The sequence below is a fragment of the Ochotona princeps genome, chromosome 20 (genome assembly GCF_030435755.1).
Source record: "Ochotona princeps isolate mOchPri1 chromosome 20, mOchPri1.hap1, whole genome shotgun sequence".
Lineage (NCBI taxonomy): Eukaryota > Metazoa > Chordata > Mammalia > Lagomorpha > Ochotonidae > Ochotona > Ochotona princeps.
Genome location: NC_080851.1, coordinates 6983932 through 7002724, shown reverse-complemented (window position 1 = coordinate 7002724; position 18793 = coordinate 6983932). Strand labels below are relative to the sequence as shown.

Here is an 18793-nt window from a genome sequence, read left to right as displayed (position 1 = left end):
ACAGGCTCTTGGGAGGATTCTAAGAAGCCAATGGAAACAAGCAGTACCTATCAAGGGAGAAAAAAAGCATGAAAACTCCATAAAATATTCATGTCCTGGGGAGCAGTGGGGGGCAGTCTTTGCAAGAAGTCCCGAAATGACTAATTCATGACTTTCCTAAACAGTTTAGACAAAGAACAATAAATCCATGCAGGAATTACAAGACCAATGGATATTTGAACTAGATCAAAACAAAGATGTTACTAAGACCCAGGGAGCAGTGATCTAGGAGCTGGCAGAGGACAAAGGTTACTCAGAAGAGTTTGTTTATTCAGATTCACAGTAGCCCCAGCTAGGAGTCTATGGTGAGCAAGGCTGTTTTCCAGTCTTGGTGATGTGGAGGACACTTCCCCAGAAGAATTAACACTTACTGCTTCCTGCATGAAAGAAAAGAGTGGCCAAAGGCTCTTTCTGAAGCTACAGTTCCTCCTAAAACAATCAGTGTGCTAGTTTGGCAAGTTCTGAGATTTCACTGCATACAGAAACGAACTATTTAATTGCCACCAGTGGCTTTGCAAAGATTTCTTGGAAGACAAGGGGGTCTGGGCTGGATCCACAAGATGCTCTAGGGAGAGCTGAGAACCAGGAAAACAGAAGGTTGGCTCACAAGAGTTGGGAACGGTCCAGCCATATGACAAGGCCTCTGGCAGACATGTCCATGCAATTTAAGTCGATGCCTGTGTGAAAGACAGGCTGAGAGGTGGCATGTTTCTAGACTGCCACGTTTGGGGGAGGGTGCTCCTTTGGTTATCACGGTTAAACGTTAAGCCAGCATGCCCAGCTTTGGAGCTCCTTCTGCATAGACAGGACACCAAGCCTGTGCATTTGGTGTAGCCTGCATCCCATAATGGAGCACCTGGGTTTGCATCTCAACTCTGCTCTTATGTTATCTGCCACTACTGGGCACCCAGGGAGGCAGTGGTGCTGGCTCAAGGGCTGCGATTCCTGTTTAAGTTCTGGGCTCCTGGCTTTGGCCTGGCCCAGCCCCAGGGGCTGCAGGCATTTGAGATATCCACCAGTGAACTCAAGACCTCTTGCCCTGTTTCTAGCTGCCATCCAAGTAAACGAACAAAGAAACACAAAACTGATAGACGCCAGTACGGTTGTATGTACCGTTGGCTTCTGTATCCATGAGTCGCCCATCCACAGACCGAACCAGTCACAAACTAAAAACTGTTCAGAACAAAACTGCACCTGCACTGGGTATGCGCACTTTCCCCTGTATAACATGACACGGTCCCACTGACTGCAATGGGTATTGTAAGTAATCCAGACAAAGTGTAGAAGGACACAGTGTGTAGAGGACTTCTTCCCCAACACCCACACACACCATTTTGTCAGGGATCTGAACATTTGAAGATTCTGGAATTCTCAAAGATCCCAGAACCAATCCCTCAAAGATCCAGAGAGACAACTCCATATGGTAACATATTTTGCTCCTGTTCTGTGTCTGGTGAGCTTCTCTGGAAGGAAAACTCATCATCAGTCACTAGGTGGGCCCCAGATGCAGCCAGGGCTCCCAGGCAGTGGGAGGGGGGATGGGACTCGCCGTTATCTGTCCCTGTTACTCCACCGAATGAGAATCAACTGGAAGCAGAGCCAGCCCTCAGGCTCCTGGAGGCTATCAGACTGGGACGCGCCCACCCAGAGGCTGGTGGGAAACCCCAAACACCCCAAGGTCGCCAGGTCAGCAGGTCAATGGGCAGCGTCCAGAGCAGCTGAATGGGAAATTCTGGTCCTTCCTGTTGCTCAGGGTTCCCAGCGCCAGCTCTGCCTGGAAGCGCTTTCTAAACCGCTGCTCTTGCGCAATCTAGCAGGCCCTCCCTCCGGGCTCTGGCTTCTTATACCTGTGAGAGCCGCCCGCCCGCCCCGAATTTGGAGCTGTCTGTACCGCGGAGCCTCGGAGCTGCGCTCTCCCTGCCTGGCTGCCGTCGCGTGACCCCGACCGCCCCGGAGGCGCCTCTCCTGCAGGTGGGTCGTGCGGCGGGCGAGTGCTATGCAGCCTTCGCCTTCACCTCCACGTGCGCACGCGGGGTTCCTGACCTGTCCGTTTTTCAGGGCCCCGCTTCCCAGCACACTTGCACTGAGAGGCGCGCGCGCCTGCCTCGCTGGGAAGCAAGTCCACGAGTTTGCGGAAACTTGGTCTTCACTTCTCTACCAGGGCATGCAAGTAGATCCGCAGGAGGGCGGACAGGGCTTGGCTTCCAGTCCCTGGATGCACATCACAGGGGCGCCTGGCGAAAGGGCGCTTGCCAGGCCCAGAGCTGAACGTCTGTCCTGCGATCTTAGCCTTCCATTTCCTGAAATGATTTAATACTAGCTTTGGCAGAAGCGGCTGTTAGGAATGTAGTTTACGGCGGAGAGTCAGTAAAATCCCGGTCTCCTGCTTGCCTGGATACTGGTGCAAAGTTGCTTGGGATTTTCCTAAGTGGCAGAAATGAATGCAGAACAGGGGAGGGATGGAGACACCTCACCTTCCCCAGGTGCAAACCAAAAGGCGCCTGGTTCTCAGGATGCACAAGGGGACCTGCAGGTTTAAAATGCCAGAAATCTTGCTAATGTTGCCAGTAACACTGAATAACTACTTTAATTCATAAAAACGCAGGCTTCATTTTTTAAGGAAACTGCCCAGCTGGGCATTCTCTTCCGGCAGAAGCACCTTCGAGTTTCACCCCATTTAGCATTCAAAGGAGACTCCGAGCTTTCGAAACCCTTCTCCAGGCTAGCTGTATGAGAATGTCCCATTCTCTACAAATGGCAGTCATATAAATGTCACTCACATGAAAGAACTTTTTTTTCCTGGTACAGTAGGTGTAATTTTATAAAATGGCACATTTATTCGAAACAGTAACTTTTTTGAGATATGGCCTTTGGCAAGGCCCCACGTCTTCCTGAATGCTGTAATTTAGCACGGCAGGAGATGGCACTTGCGTGCTCCACCAACACTGCAAGGCAGAAGCAAAAAGAAGTGCTCGCCATTATCAGGCCTGGAGGCTGTGAAGGAAATGGTGCCGGTGTCCCAAGAAACTGGGTCAGAGCTGCCTCCGGGCGAAGGTTAGGGTTCTGCTGAATTCCTCTACCTACACACATCACCCCTGACCCCTACCTGACCCCTCACCTGACAGTGACTCTCACTTTCGCTGGCTTCAGGCTGCCCACTGTTGTTTATGAGGAACCAGAGATGTTTTTATCAGCCTGATAAAAAAAATATTGAACATCCTAGGCCTTGCCCTGTGCTGTGGGCAATTAAGAAAAGCTGAGCTTGGTCAGATTTTAAAGCTGAAGGAAGCCAGGGCACTCCCTACACCGGTCTCTTGCCTCTTGCAGAAATGCCTAAGTCTCCCACCGCTTGGACTATTGCTATTGAAAGGATGCAGAGTTGCCTTTTGGTGTGTGAGTTGCCGATTTTGTGGGTGCTCTCAATAACCCCTCAGCGACCCACACCACCCAGCCCTGGTCACCAGCCATCTTTTTTATTAGCTGCTATTTTAAAATCATTTCCTTTGAAAAGCTTAAGAAGGCTGATGAATTCTAGCACCATAGCGAAAAGAAACAAGGACCACCTCAGTAGCTTTTCACAGCTGGAAGATTTACTAGGGTACCTGGTCATAGGTGTTCCGTCATTCATTAAGCGCCTGCAGGTACACCTGCCTGTGATTCCTACTAGAAAGACCTAGAACAGGCTGCAGATAGTGAAGTTTTCCGTGCAGAGGTTTTTGGCTTTGGGGTTTTTATTGGCACCGGGGATGGGAAGATCTCTAAACGCGGGCTGCATGTCAGTACAAACAAAATCACAGCGTAGGTATTTGGCGCAGCACCCTATGTTGCTGCTGTGGCCCCTCACATCCCATATGGGGATATGTAATATAAGTCCCAGGTGCCCCATTTCTGACTCAGCTTCTTACTCCTGGGAGGGCCGTCCGCGGGGAGACCTGGAGAATGGAGCTCGGGGCTTCTGGCTTTGGCCTGGCCTAACTCCGGCTGTTTCAAGCCATGTGGAGAGTGAACCGGTGAGTAAAAGACTTCTCTTTATTTTCTCTCCCCCTCTCCCAGCCTCCTTCAATTAAGTGAAAATAAGTAAAAAAATATCTTTTAAAAAAGAAAAAAGGTGATGAAAGGCAAGGTCCCTGCAGGGGCCCATTTGTTCTTTGCGCATCCCAGGAGAATAGTTGATTGGCCAACTAGAAGCCCTCCTGAGCACTTCCACAGGAAGCATTCAGGCCCAGGATATTTTTAATGAAGGCCACTTCTAAAATAATTTAAATTGTTTTCTAAGAAATCAGCCTGGGAAAGAATAAAACTAAGTAAATAACGGAAGAGATAATTAATGCTGAAAACAACACATGATAAGGAAACATACTTGGCCCCAGCTACATAAACTGTTTGTTCTTTCAGTATCATTAAGGAGTAAAGACCCACGCGCGGGGGCTTGAAGATCTCTGCAGAAATGAGTGCAGGAAGTAGTCCCGCTCTAATTAGTCCAGCAGGACGTTGAGTCCTAGCCTGCATTCCTCTGCCGAGGTTCCACAGCGCACTCAGCCGCAGGTGCAGTGGCCTTGCCGTGTTGCTGTCAACCCATTTCCGCACCGAGCATCTGAGACACAGATGCCACTTTAAATGTAGACGGTGTGGTCATTGCTGCCTTCCAGATCAAGTTCATTTCCTCGTCTTAAAAGGAAAGAAAATGTGTGTGAAATGGTCCCTGGGGAGAGTTGGGAGATATCATGTTCCCAGTAGTTTCATCTCCAGTATCAATGTAGGCAAGTCATTTCTTTATGCTATTCAGTCTCCTGACCCGCGTTGTATGGGAAATGAGATGTTGAAGAGAACGCAAAGAACAGACTGGCAAATGGTTCACTACAGGGTTTGTTGGGGTCAGATCCACAGCAGAACTGCTCTGCTCCCAAATGAGTTGGCAATTATTAATATCCAGAGAATTCCTAAGTGGCCTTAATATGAAAAACAAATACTCCTAGGGCAATCTAACAGTTCATTCAAAATTGAGTTGCTCCAACAACTTCCTAAACATCTGACTACAGCAGACTCAACAAATCCGCCTGAATCCTTCACACTAAAGACTTAGTGGGTTACTGCAGGTTATCACAAGGAGCCAGTGCACACCACGGTGCAGCCAGAGCCGGCACCTCACTGACATAGTGTTCACCCACTCATCATGGCCCTGTGCAAATTGTTAGTGAACCACACACTCCGAAGTTTTTGAGGATCTAAGAAGTCACAGGAGTTCCAGGGGAACCAACCTGGCTGTTGTCAGTGCCCAGGCTAGAGTCGAGTGAACCAGCCAGGCTAGACAGCACAGGATGAACCCACATGGTGAAACTCTTGGCCAAGGAATTCTCAAACACTCGTAATTTGTTTTGACAGACGCTGCTGAGATTAGAGTGTGGCAACATGCATTAATGAGATTTTTAATTGAGCTAAAACATCAACAAAGAACTAAAATTAACAATTTTACCCTGAAAGCACAACTAAATAGATAATACGGATCTGCTTTACCTCCACTGCCCCATGGTTCACTGGGCAGTGGTGACCGTGACCGGCAGGATCCTATCCACCACAGCACGCGCTGTCGCATGTTCCTAAAGTTGTTAACAAAACCTGCGCCAGTGGGCACCACCCTGGAACATGTTCCTAAAGTTGTTAACCAAACCTGCGCCAGTGGGCACCACCCTGGAACATTCATGTAAAGGTGACCATTAGCTCTGCTGTTGTGACGTGACCAAAACAGGATTACCATTCCTTTTGTGTCATGCCATTGGCTAGGATAAATACCAATCGTCAGTAATTTGGGTTGTTTGTGACATAAGTAATTATCTTTAAAAAAAAAACAGACAATTGAAATAACTCAGTTTGTAGCAAACAGCCTGCAGTGGTTCCTTCTGTGAAGATCTTTACAGGATGGGTTTCTGTTAGCCACGGTTATTAGTAACTTGCACGGCTGCAAGAACCTGGAAATCACAAAATGATTACTTATTTTGCTTTCCTCTACGCAGAGATGGAATTTGAGGGTATTTTAAAAAAATTCATGGAAAAAGTATTTAAAAGATGTTTCTGTGGCCTAATTTTTGAATTGCATATGAGGAATCTTCCAGAAGTTTATAAAAAATGCATACAATGAGAAATTATGCAGGCTTTTCAAAACTTTTAGCACCAAAATAAACTTAGCATTTAATTCCTTTTTTCCATGAATTTTATGAAGCCTCTTCAGACATTTCTTTTACAAACACAAGTAAAACTTAGCTAGAATAAAAATTTATATTTTAATTTCAAGAGAGTCCCTCCTAGCTCTAATCGGCAGCCAATTAGAAATGGATGTTAATATACAGATTAAAGTTCCTTTCCAGTTAACCTTGTTTGTTCACTCCAATTATCAGTTAAAAAATATTTACGAATTGGGGCCTGCGCTGTGGCGTAGCACGTGGCATCCCATATGGGTGCCAGTTGGAGTCCCTTGATGTGCCTGGGAAAGCAACAGGGGCTGCCCCATAGGATCTCCACATGGGAGAGTTGGAAGAAGCTCCTGGCTGCTGGCTTTGGATTGGCTCAGCTCTAGCCAACGTGGCCATTTGAGGAGTGAACCAGCAGATGGAAGACCTCTTTCCCTCCCTGTGAACTTTGCCTTTAACACAAATAGTTTTTTTAAAAAAATTACAAAGATATAAAAGTATCTAGTAATCTTCCATTTCAAACAATATAATCCTGAAATAATTTGAAATGGCAACAATAATTTCTTTACTAATCTGATTACACAGTGGTAATCTTTGAGTACTTTTATACTGGTGGCCCTTCATTGCCACAATTAGTTAATACATAGCCACCGGCTGTCTTTCTCCTGGGAAGCCCCTCACCTCTTCCCATACTGTAGCTTGACTTAAAGTTGCCACATAAAATACTCAACGCCCAGCGTAACCAGATATCATATCAGAAACTCTGTAGTATAAGTGTGCCCCAAGCATTAGGGGGTGGGAAGTACACTTACACTAAGAAGTTATTCACCTTTTTTTCCCCTTGAAATTCAAAAATAAATGAAATTTGGCATCGCGCATTTTTATCTGCCATGTCTGGCAATCCTCACTGGGACCCTGCTAGGGACCTAATGCTGCTCAAGCCTGAGGAAGACAGCCGTTGCTCCTCGCTGCCTTCCTAGACCATCACCCTGCTGCGTCTTTTTCAGAGCACTCCTGCCATCTGAAAGACCCTCATCTAGACTGTTGTGTGCTCTTCTGACAGGTGCACTCACATGCACACATGTGTTTCTGAATTGCACATATCCAGAAATCTGGTTTGGCCTTCGTGAAGGAGACACCATTTTGAAACTACAATGCAGAAGTCTGCGTGATCCTGTGTATACACCATGATACACAGTAGGCACCCCAAAATATCTGGAGAAGGGATGTGTTAACGTGCACATTAAAGGAAATACTTTGAAATCTACGCACACCTAGCAACATGTTTTTATAGTACTGTCCAGAAAAATCCATTGGATCCATTTTGCCAGCTGCAACCAGCAGTCCTGAAAACAAGGTATTTTGATTTTGCCACAGTAATACACACCTGTCAGTAAAGAGCCTGTGCTAGAAGGTGACTGCGCTGATTCTCCCTGAAGAGTCTCAATCCTACTACACACAGAAGCAGCTCAGTGAAGACGCTGGATAAGTTCATGTGTGTGTGTATGGCTTTTACAACTTTAAAACATATTTTTGCTTTCCAATTTTCTCTGAGAAATGTTAGAACAAACTCTCTAATCACAAGAACCCTGACATAGTTCTCAAAATCCCGTTGGTCCCACTGCCTTAGGATGAAAGGAAACAGTTGATGGGTGGGCTTCAGCTCCCAGTAAGTGTGTTGTCAAATCATCAAGGGTTTCCACCAGGGGTTGAAATTTAGAAGGAATAATAAAACAGAGTAAGAACTTTACAAAAACAAAACCCTGCTCACAGGCATAGAATTAAAATGAAAAAATCCTGTGAGCTCTTACACAGTTTGAAGGTGTTATTTATATTCCAGATCCCCAAGGCGCCATGCCACAACGTTGGATTTGTGTGTTACAACCCCAATGGGCACAGGCACTGTGTGCGTGTCCAGAGGGGAAGCGTGTAGGGAACTGTGATGTGTGATAAATGGGCACTTCAGAATTCAAAGTGGAATTCTCAAATGGTGCCAGTCATGTGGCTTCATGCAAACAGCGGATGAGCTATGGCACTGCTCCATGTGAATGCTATTAGTGAGAAATGCCAGCCAGCCTACACTCAAGCGAACTACAACCTGTGGCTCTCGGAAGATGATTTTTCCAGGTTTCCCTGGGAGGGTCCAAGACAAGGTACACCTAGAGGCTGCCATCACACCTTGAGTCTAGCACGGGTCTCCTGATCCCCTCTCCCTTGGGAGGCCTGCACACGCAGGTACCCTTGTATGTCTCTGATTATCTTAAGACAAATGTCTGGCCTCTCAGCCAAAGATTCTTTAGAGGAAAAAGTTTCAGATGAGGGGAAATATTTCTACCAGCCCTAACACCCTCAGAACACCTTATTGTCTGTCTTTCCCTGCCCACCACTCGCCTGCTACAAACAAAGATTCATTCACCTCTGTATCTCCAGCGGCTGTCAACCATGACTGCTCTTTAGAGTCACTGAAGTTTGCTGAGGTTTCCTTTGTTGGATTTAGACCTGGGCTCACCCTCAGACCAATGGATTCATACCCCTCAGGTGGTGGCCCCCTGCACGGTCACAGCTCCCTGTCACCCTGAGGGATGACCATGGTGGCAGGCCACTGACCGGCAGTGGAAAACAGGTGTAAGGTAATGGTTCTCCACCTTGCCTATCCATCAGAATCATCTGGTGGAGCTTCAAGGAGCACACAGTGCCCAGGCTCTGCCTTAGGTCAGTCAGGGCAATTTAGGCTCTCCAACAGTCTCCTCTTGAGCTTTCTGTAAAAACTCCCCACTTGACTTGAACACACGCCATGGCTGAGGAGCAGTGGTTTCTAATGTGACGCTTTGCAGAAATACTCGGATTTTCATGAGGCTAAGTCACTTCAATAGCTAAAGAAAGAAGAGATGGCTAATAAGACATCTGTCTGTCTATATCTCCCCAAGAGGATTCCTGGACACAAGTCTTTCGGAGAGACCGGTTCTGGATTTTCAAAACCAAAAACTCTTGTTATTTTTCCTGTTCCCTAATTGAGTTTTTTTAGCATCCATGGGGCCCAAGGAAGATGCAAACACTGTTTTTACTATTCTAACCCATCTCTCCCTTGATAAGGCTTCTTCCTGTTCACCACCTTTCATATTATTATTTAATTCCTTTCATCTGACATCCAAAAGTAGAACTGAGAAACTTTTTAAAATCTTTGATCAAGAAACCTTACCACCACCATGAACCCATGATTACACACAGTTATTCAAATTACAAGCACGTCTGGCATGGGTGTAGCCTCCTTGTTTATACAACTCTTACCGGAAAAGTAGCCTTGAGTGTGTACACTCATCTAATTCTTGTCAATTGTTTATATAAAGGGAACAGGCTTCATATAAGCTCATCTATGCGGTCTGAGGATCATGATACTTCCCATTCTTCCTCCCCTCTTTGTCCTTATTTTTGCAATGGCATACTTTCAAATTACTTTATAATCACAAGCTTAATCCTCTACCAAAGAATCCCTGTCACAAGGATATTTTTCCAAGAGTTCAGAATTAAATTACGCTTGATATTTTTCCATGTTTTTTATTTCATCATCCTAAAAAGGTAATCTTGGATCTGATGGACTTGTTATTTAAAAAAAAATTTTTTTAAGCCTGTTATCACCCTGAATTGTCTTTCAAGCAGAATTTGTGACAAAAACTTGTACGCAGGTGACATATTAGGGACATGGCTCCATGGAGCTGAACCAGGGAAGACAGGCTAAGTTGACTTCAGTTCACAGCTACGTTTGCCTGGGGCTTTATCCCACTGGGACTCGCTGAGGTGCCTAATATAAAGTGTCAACCTGGGGCCAAAAGGAAGGGCCTGAGCCTGGCAGTCCTGGACTCCACTGGCCTGCAACGGCCAGCAGGACTCTACGTGTTGTGTGATTGCTGAGGGCGCGCAGGTCTCGGGGGAGTCTAGGACAAGAATCAAGAGACAAAGATGCGGGGTCCCCAATTAAACCTGTTGGGAATGGGATGCTGACCAGAGTCCATTTAGTTACTGTTTCCGTAGAACCAGAATGACCTGAAATGGAGCTCTGTGGCAAAAAATCTTATTAACCTTAAAGTCTCTGTAACTTGCGTCAGGACTAACAACCCAGTGAGTAAGTACACAGTATTTCTGGTAAGTCAGCGAGGTCTTCATGACATTATCATTTTTGTGTCTTTAGTGGAGGTTCTGAAATCTGGATAGTGAAAGTATATTTCATCAGACTGACAAGTTCCATTTTTAAATGAAACGATTTTAACATCTGTGTTTTGACAAGTTCTTATGCTCAAGGCCATTTCATGCAGGGTTCAAGACTTAAGACTGTATTCTTACATCTTCACAATAATCAAATGAATATAAGCAGGATAATCTCAATATACAGACTTCATGCAAAAGCCATATTAAGTAACTAGATTATGCCAATTAGCTAATGAATTACATAAGGTTTCTCAGGAACTGTTTTGAGACATGTGGATTTATCCAATTCTCTATGTCTCAAGCAAGCCCTATAAGATCTCATTTTAAAGATGGTCAAACTGAGGCACGAGGAGTTTGTGCACCTGGCCCAAACTAACAGTGAGGAAGTCATGCCTGTCTGTACATATCCTCTAGGGCCGGCATCGTGGCGTAACAGGTAAAGCCACCATCTCCAGTGCCAGCATTCCACACTGGTGTCACTTTCCATCTGACCTGTTCCACTTCCAGTCCAGCCATTAAAGCAGCAGAAGATGGCTCAAGTCTTTGCTGCCATTTGGGGAGTGAATCAAATCAGTAAATGGCAGATTCTCTCTCTCTCTATTTATCTTTCAGATAAATCAGTCTTAAAACAAAAAAACCTTCCTTTTTTTTCACTGCTCCCCCTTGGTCAGTGTAAAATTCCAGCCTCCTCCTCTTTATGTCTCACAGCGCCTAGAGCACAGAAAAAAACTACCACTTTCAACTCCAGAACTCCCTGTTTCTCACATGGTTACCATATGTCTACTAGGCACACACTGAAACTTTTAAACTAGTCGTAGGAAGGAAACAATTTTAAGAGAAAGTCAATACTGAAATCGGAAATAATATTCTTTAAAAGTATAGATACTAACCTAGATTATATTAAATTACAGACACTTTTTATTCAAATTTCACAAATACTGAAAAAGTAATACAGTGACATGGTTCATAGCAATATCTCAGCTTTAACTGCTTTTCTTTCATTTTGGATAAAATTAAGAACCTTTTACTATTCTTCAAGGTCTTTAATATTTCCTTAGGATGGACTGACAGTTCAGTCCTTTCGCCAAGTTTCCTAATGGGCAATTGATTTTTTTCTTATTGATCGGTGAAACTTTAAAATATTTTTCTCACTGTGTTCATTACCTCCTGATCTTTCTTACTGGTTTCTGCTTTGCGGGAATCATTTATTTTTACATGATCACGTTTGTCTATAAGCGGTTCTGAAAACAGATCTCACTTTGTAAAATACTTCCCTATGATTTCGTCTAGCTCTAGTATAGCTCTATTTTTTAAAAGTTAAATCTTTCATAAGTTTTGAATTTACACCTGGGAGTGGAGTATGAGTATGCATTCCTATTTTTTTTCTTCCAATTGGCTGTTGAGTTGCTCCAGTATTAGCTATTGAATAATCTATATTTTTCCCATTGGCTTGAGACACCATCTTAATCATAGATATTTGGGCTCATTTTTTTTTTCATTCCAGTAGAAATTTTTCGTGTGACAGTTTCATAGTAGTTTTACATTTAATAGGATGAGCATCCTGGTCATTACCCTAATTTTCAAAATTTCTCCATGGGAACCATGAGTTCAATACATACAGTGTCACTGCAACACATCACCATAGTTCACAAGATACGTATGTCTTGGTTTCCCACGGCAGCTCTTTATCCAACAGCAGCTCTTCTCCAGGCTCATATAAAAATATGAGCAACAATTGTTATTCTACTGAAATTTTGGAATAATACACTTGAGACAATTAGGAGATTCAAATGTCAGCCGCTTATAGGATTTCCGTGATATAATTATCATTAACTTATCCATGCCCAAAGCATTTATATTTTAGTGGGTATTTGGTTATTATTTTTCAGCTATGGATAAAATGTCTACAGATGCACTTCCTCTTGCCATGAGTTCTCCAGAAAAGCGAGAAACTGTCTGCATTTTTGGAACTGGGGATTTTGGAAGGTCACTGGGATTTAAAATGATCCAGTGTGACTACGATGTTGTGTTTGGAAGTCGAAACCCTCAGACATCCAGCCTGCTCGCCAGTGGTGCGAAGGTCCTGAGCTACGCCGAAGCAGCCCAGAGGTCTGACATCATAGTCCTCACAATCCACAGAGAGCATTACAGCTTCCTCACAGAACTAACTGAGCTTCTCAATGGGAAAATACTGGTGGATGTCAGTAACAACCTCAGAGTCAACGAGCACCCAGAGTCCAACGCAGAGTACCTTGCTCAGCTGATGCCAAAGGCCCACGTGGTGAAAGCGTTTAACACCATCTCAGCGTGGGCTCTGCAATCAGGAGCTCTAGACGCGAGCCGGCAGGTAAGGCAAAATGAATTTACACTCAGTGTTGTAGATGGAGCTTTTAGTATGCACTTTCCCAAATATTGCAAAATACAATTGCTACCAAAAAACAAACGATGTATTTAATTTTGCGTATATGTATGTGCCATGAATAATCTTCCAGGGTTTTGACCAAAGTCAACTCTTGGATCCACATCCTCTGACTACACCCTCAGGTTTTAGTTGGAGGGAGTCTAATGGGGCCACTCTCAGCAGGCCTCCTGTCAGCACGATGGACATGCTTTCCATTCCCATAATCTGTATGGAATTAACCTAACTGATGCCGCATCTGCAGTCTAGATTGAACTGCTCACAGTGCCAAGCCATGGGTGACTACACTCTCTGGTACCTAACTATCCAGCACACATGTAGCAGATTCAGACATCAATTTGCTGGACATAATTCAAAATCCTCATTTTGACAAATGGTTCAGCATTCCATGATCTTCTTCTGTATATTGCTTATAAAGATGGAGCAGCTCATAATCAAAATGCCTGGGACTAGAAGTGTTTTAGGTTTTGGATTTCTCTGGATTATGAAATATTTGAATACATATTATACATTATGAGTTATCACAGAGAGAGGATCCAGTCCAAACACAAAATTGATTTGTGTTTCATGCACAACTTTTACTTAAAACCTGAAGTTATATGATTATACACAGTACTATACAGTATTTTTAAGAATTCTGTATGAAATTTTCTGCTTGGAGCATTCTGTCAGCACTCAAAAGGTTTGGGGCATGGAAACATTTTGAAGTGAGATTTTGGATTAGTGGTGCTCAACCTCTATAGATTTTCAAAATAGTATTAAATTGAAAAACCAAATACATAATCAATTACTTTCTCACAGGTGTGTGTCTGTGGAAATGACAGCAAAGCCAAGCAAAGAGTTATGGATGTTGTCCGTAATCTTGGACTGACCCCACTGGACCAAGGGTCTCTCCTAGCAGCCAAGGAAATTGAAAACTACCCCTTGCAACTATTTCCAATGTGGAGAATGCCCTTCTACTTGTCTGCTGTGCTGTGTGTCTTCTTATTCTTCTACTGTGTTATAAGAGACGTGATCTATCCTTATGTTTACGAGAAGGAAGACAACACATTCCGCTTGGCCGCTTCCATTCCGAATCGAGTCTTTCCTATCACAGCACTGACGCTGCTGGCTCTGGTTTACCTGCCTGGAGTCATCGCTGCCATTCTCCAGCTGTGCCGTGGTACAAAATACCGCCGATTCCCCGGCTGGCTGGACCACTGGATGCTTTGCAGAAAGCAGCTGGGCTTGGTTGCACTGGGATTTGCCTGCCTTCATGTCCTCTACACGCTGGTGATTCCCATTCGCTATTATGGTCGATGGAGGTCGAGAAATGCAACCATTACCCAGGTAAATCTCTTTTTGTATATTCCCCTGCCTTCTTACATCAAAGAGAACTTCTGGTACTTTGGTTTCCATTTCATAATTCTAGATCACTTTTCTGGGCATCGTTAGCGTTTGAGTGACACAGTCATGCTTCTTTATCCAATTGAGAGCTCATACAACTAATGGAACTGAAAGTTCGTTTTCCGGGTTCACTGGGTCCAGCACCCTCCCACATCACACTGGGACGCTAACCAACTGGCAGGTTTTAGGACTCAGGAAACACAATGACACAGATTTCAATGCCTTTGGGTGGCAGTCAATAAAAGTAAACACACGCACTTGTTTTCAGGCTTTGATTTTTTACTGCCAGTTACCTCAATTTGGAAGTCTAAACCAACCCTCTCATAACTAAGGATGCCACAGCAACGCAAATGAACTCAACGGTCTGTGTCGCCACGCCTTGCACTGTGGTTTACAACCTGCTTGTGAGTTGCCCTGGATAACAAGGCAGCTAACAATTGTGAGCAAATATAAACCATTCTCTTTGGCATGATCCAAAGATCAAAGAGAATCAGCTCAACGAGTTTTACATCTGCCCAAGAGGAAGTACTCTTCGTTCCAGCTCAGAAATGACTATTTCTGACTGTTATTATTGCAGTCTGAAGGCTGCATCAGTAACTCCTTGCTGACGATTCTATGGGCTTCTCTACATTATTTCCCTAAGAAATGCATGGAGGTTACTTAGGCAGAAGTAACACAACACTATTCTCAAACAGTGGGACAGACACCATCAATGGTGTGTTACTGCATAAATCCACATGGAAGAACCCGTATTTTGTGGGTGTGAGTAATCAACACATACAGCTAAAAGGAATTCTGATGCAATCTTTGAGAACACTAAGCTTTGCTTCAGGAATAAAAAACCATATGGCTAAGGTTTAAGTAAATGTTTAGCTTGTTTCAGGATTTATAGGATAAGTTAAAATTCTCTGTACAACTCCTGGAATTAAGTATTATAATAAAATCCTAGCAAAACCAATTGCTTTTTCTTGGAAAAATATGCAATTCTAAGTCTTTCTCTATAATTATTAGTAAATATTTTAAAATACCATGTAATTTGTTTTGAGTAAATAACACACATGCATGTATTTTTGAGTTTCTTTAAACACGTAGGCAATTTGTAAAAGCCATAATTATTTAATGCTTATAATTTTTCATAGCTCATGACCAAGAAAGAAAACCCATTTAGTGCTTCTTCAGCCTGGCTTAGTGACTCATACCTGTCTCTGGGAATCCTCGGATTTTTTCTGTTTGTACTCTTGGGAATCACTTCCTTGCCATCAGTTAGCAACACAGTCACCTGGAGAGAGTTTCGATTTGTCCAGGTAATGGCTTTAAGATTTCATTATAATATTGCAGAATGCATGTGACTTCAAACATTCTAATTTCTGTTATGTAATGACTAATTTTTTTTCATTCTGCTTCAGCATTTCCCTAGCAATCTCATTTTTCTAAACAAAAGTTAAAATATTTGAAAGAATTGAGAGAGAGAGAGAGAGAGATGGAGAGACAAAGAGATCTTCCATCAGTTTATTCACTCCTTAGATGGCGGCAATGCCCAGGGCAGGGCCAGGAATTTCACCTGCATCTCCTACACGGGTAGCAGCGGTCAACACTTAAGCCATTTACTGCTACCTTCCCCACACCGTGAGCCAGGAGCTGGACTGAACATGGAGCAGCCAGGACACGAATCATTGCCAATATGGGAAGCCAGCACTGCAGGTGGCAACTGTACCTCCCACAACACAGTGCTGGCCCCAGCAATCTCATTTTCAAAATTCAAATCAGGGGCAGGCACTTGGCCGAGTCATTGAGACACCAGTGAGGATGCCAAAGGCCCATTCCCAAGTGCCTGGGTTCAATGCCCTGCCCAGGCTTTGATTCCAGCTCCCTGCTAGTGTGGACCCTCAGAGGCAACATCAATGGTTCCTGCCTCTCCTATGGAAGACCAGGTCTGCTTCCCTCGCACCCAAATTAAGCTGCCTGCTACAGGCAAACAGCAGCTCTGTCTCTCAAATAAATTCAGTTTTAACAATCCAATTAGAACACACTGGACTAAGGAGCAAATGGGCAGATTCTATAACGGTTTGATTTCCTCATGGCTCACTCCTTGCAGGGTGTCTGACGGGCCCCCATATTCACAGCTAAAGTTACAGCATGGAAAAAACACAACTGGCTATTAAATTTTGTGTGTAGAGATGTATGCTGAATAAGAACAAAAACCAACGGCAGAGATTGGAAAGCAGCCTTACAACACGGCTTACTGGCATAGACAGAGACCAGATGAAGGCTGAAAACCATGCTAGCCTGTTCCAGGGAAATCTGTTTCTGTCCACCTGTCCACCAGCAGACGCCTCATTCAAGGCTCTGGGAACTCTGCCTGTAGAGTGGTCCTTAAGGATGGCTCCAGGACCAGCCACGCGGCTCCCCTGGAAGCTTGTGAGCTGAGGCCCGGGCCACACCCAGCTCTCCTGATGCAGAACTCCAGCAGGTGTCCAGACATTTGTCTTAACAAGACCTCCAGACGATTCTGATGTCTGCTTACTGTGAGCCACAATAACAACACAGGCCATCAGTACTTAAATGAGGTTTGTTGTAGAGAGCTGTTTGAATTTCCAGTCTTGCTGTTTCTCCCGAGGCTAAATGCAATCCCATTTTCTCATGATTATACCTCCGTTCAAGGCATTAAGACAGACACAGAATCTGTGCTTTAGAATTTAGGCCAAAACAAATGAAGTTGGCTAATTGTTCTTCATTGCAATAATCATTAGGTAGCATCTGGGTTTAGTCAGTGACAAACATTAATGTGGTATAGCTTGGGGTCATAATGTGTCATAGTCCTCTGCCCCCTTACCTTTACAGTCTTTGGGATCCACTATTCTGCCCTGTGCTTCAATGAGATCAACTCTTCTAGCATCTCTCTGTAGAGATGTTTATCCCTCTGTGCAATTCTTGGGGTATTTTTTTAAAGATTTATTTATTTTTATTGCAAAGTCAGATGTACAGAGAGGAGGAGAGACAGAGAGGAAGATCTTCCGTCCGATGGTTCACTCCCCAAGTGACCGCAACGGCCAGTGCTGCACCAATCTGAAGCCAGGAGCCAGGAGCTCTTCCGGGTCTCCCATGTGGGTGCAGGGTCCCAAGGCTTTGGGCCATTCTCTACTGCCTTCCCAGGCCACAAGCAGGGAGCTGGATGGGAAGTGGAGCTGCTGGGATCCTGGCGCTTTCAAGGCGAGAACTTTAGCGATTAGGCCACTGCGCCGGGCCCAATTCTTGGTTTAAAAAGTGAAATGGGTTACCATTCTGAAGGAATCTCCACACCCTTTTTCAGTACTTAGCAGAGTGTCCTAAATATTACAGATTTCAAATGCTGAGGTTCCTGACAAATTTCCTTCATTGGTTACAGCGTACAATAGTCAGTTTTTTGTGACTAGAAGAGGAGCAAAATAAGAAAGAAATAGGCTTATATCAGCTTATAGTTCACCGGTTCACAGTCCAGAATGAGGCGGCCCCTTTGGTTTGAGCACCTGCTGAGGTAGAAGGAAGGTGGAGGGGAGACTGGCAGGGAATGTCAGCTTTTTTTACCACAAACCTAAGACGCCAGACATAACTAAGCCAGCCACATGCGAGCCCTTTATCTCAGTGGGGGAGGTAGCTGTAGGTTAGGGGAAAGTGGAAGCAGAGAGGACAGACAGCAGAAACATCGGTAGCATCCTCGGCTTACATGACCCGCCCTCTAGAAGGTGACCTGCTCAGGCCAGCCCACATGAGCTAAGGGCCTCTCCCTAGGCCCACCTCTCTCGTGCTATAATCAGATCTCTCTCGGCCTTCAATCCATCAACCACTAACTTTAGCCCAGTAACCCACAGCCTAAGACATTGGGGTTTAAATGTCTGCGTGAGCTTGGGAACCAAATCCTGTTCAAGCTGTAACAGAATGTCCCACCTTAATCCATTACATAATGTTAATGTACATGGCTTTGTTTCTTGCTCACAGTCCAAACTGGGCTTCGTGACCCTGATCCTGTGCACGGCCCACACGCTGGTGTACGGCGGCAAGCGGTTCCTCAGCCCATCAGCCCTCAGATGGTACCTGCCCTCAGCCTACATCCTGGCACTCGTCATCCCTTGCACCGTCCTGGTGATCAAGTTCATCCTCCTCTTGCCGTGCATAGACAAGACCCTGACGCGGATCCGCCAAGGCTGGGAAAGGGACACAGCAGTCGTTAAACCGGCAGTGAACGGAAAACCAGACATGTGAAGCAAAGCTGAATGTATTCACGCTTCTGTGGTGTTTGCAGAGGAACAACAGATGGATAGGAAACCCTTTTCTCTCCCAGCACAGCTGGAGGTCTATGACAGTGAGAAATCGGCCGGTTGGGAGAGAACACCCCTGCAGGCTCCTACTGCTGCTTCTCCTGGGGCCCTGGGGCTGGCACTGTGACTGGCTTTGTCGTGCCATGCTAAGACGCGTCTGTACTGTGGGCAACATTAATGCCCTAATGTCTGGCGGGAATTCTGGAGAATTTCTGTGCAGCTTCCTTCTCTCCTACAAGGGCTGAGCTAAGCAAGGTGGTGAAAGC

The 18793-nt window shown here is 44.8% G+C and overlaps 1 protein-coding gene across 1 annotated transcript; it reads left to right on the top strand.

Moving 5' to 3' along the window:
- The first annotated feature begins 1823 nt into the window (after window positions 1–1823).
- Window positions 1824–18544, top strand: STEAP4 (STEAP4 metalloreductase). Its single transcript, XM_004582286.3, has 5 exons — window positions 1824–2010; window positions 12317–12774; window positions 13648–14175; window positions 15372–15536; window positions 18208–18544. Exons 2-5 carry the CDS (start codon window positions 12319–12321, stop codon window positions 18469–18471), a joined length of 1413 nt encoding a protein of 470 aa, XP_004582343.2. The 5' UTR covers window positions 1824–2010; window positions 12317–12318; the 3' UTR covers window positions 18472–18544.
- The last annotated feature ends 249 nt before the right edge of the window (window positions 18545–18793 follow it).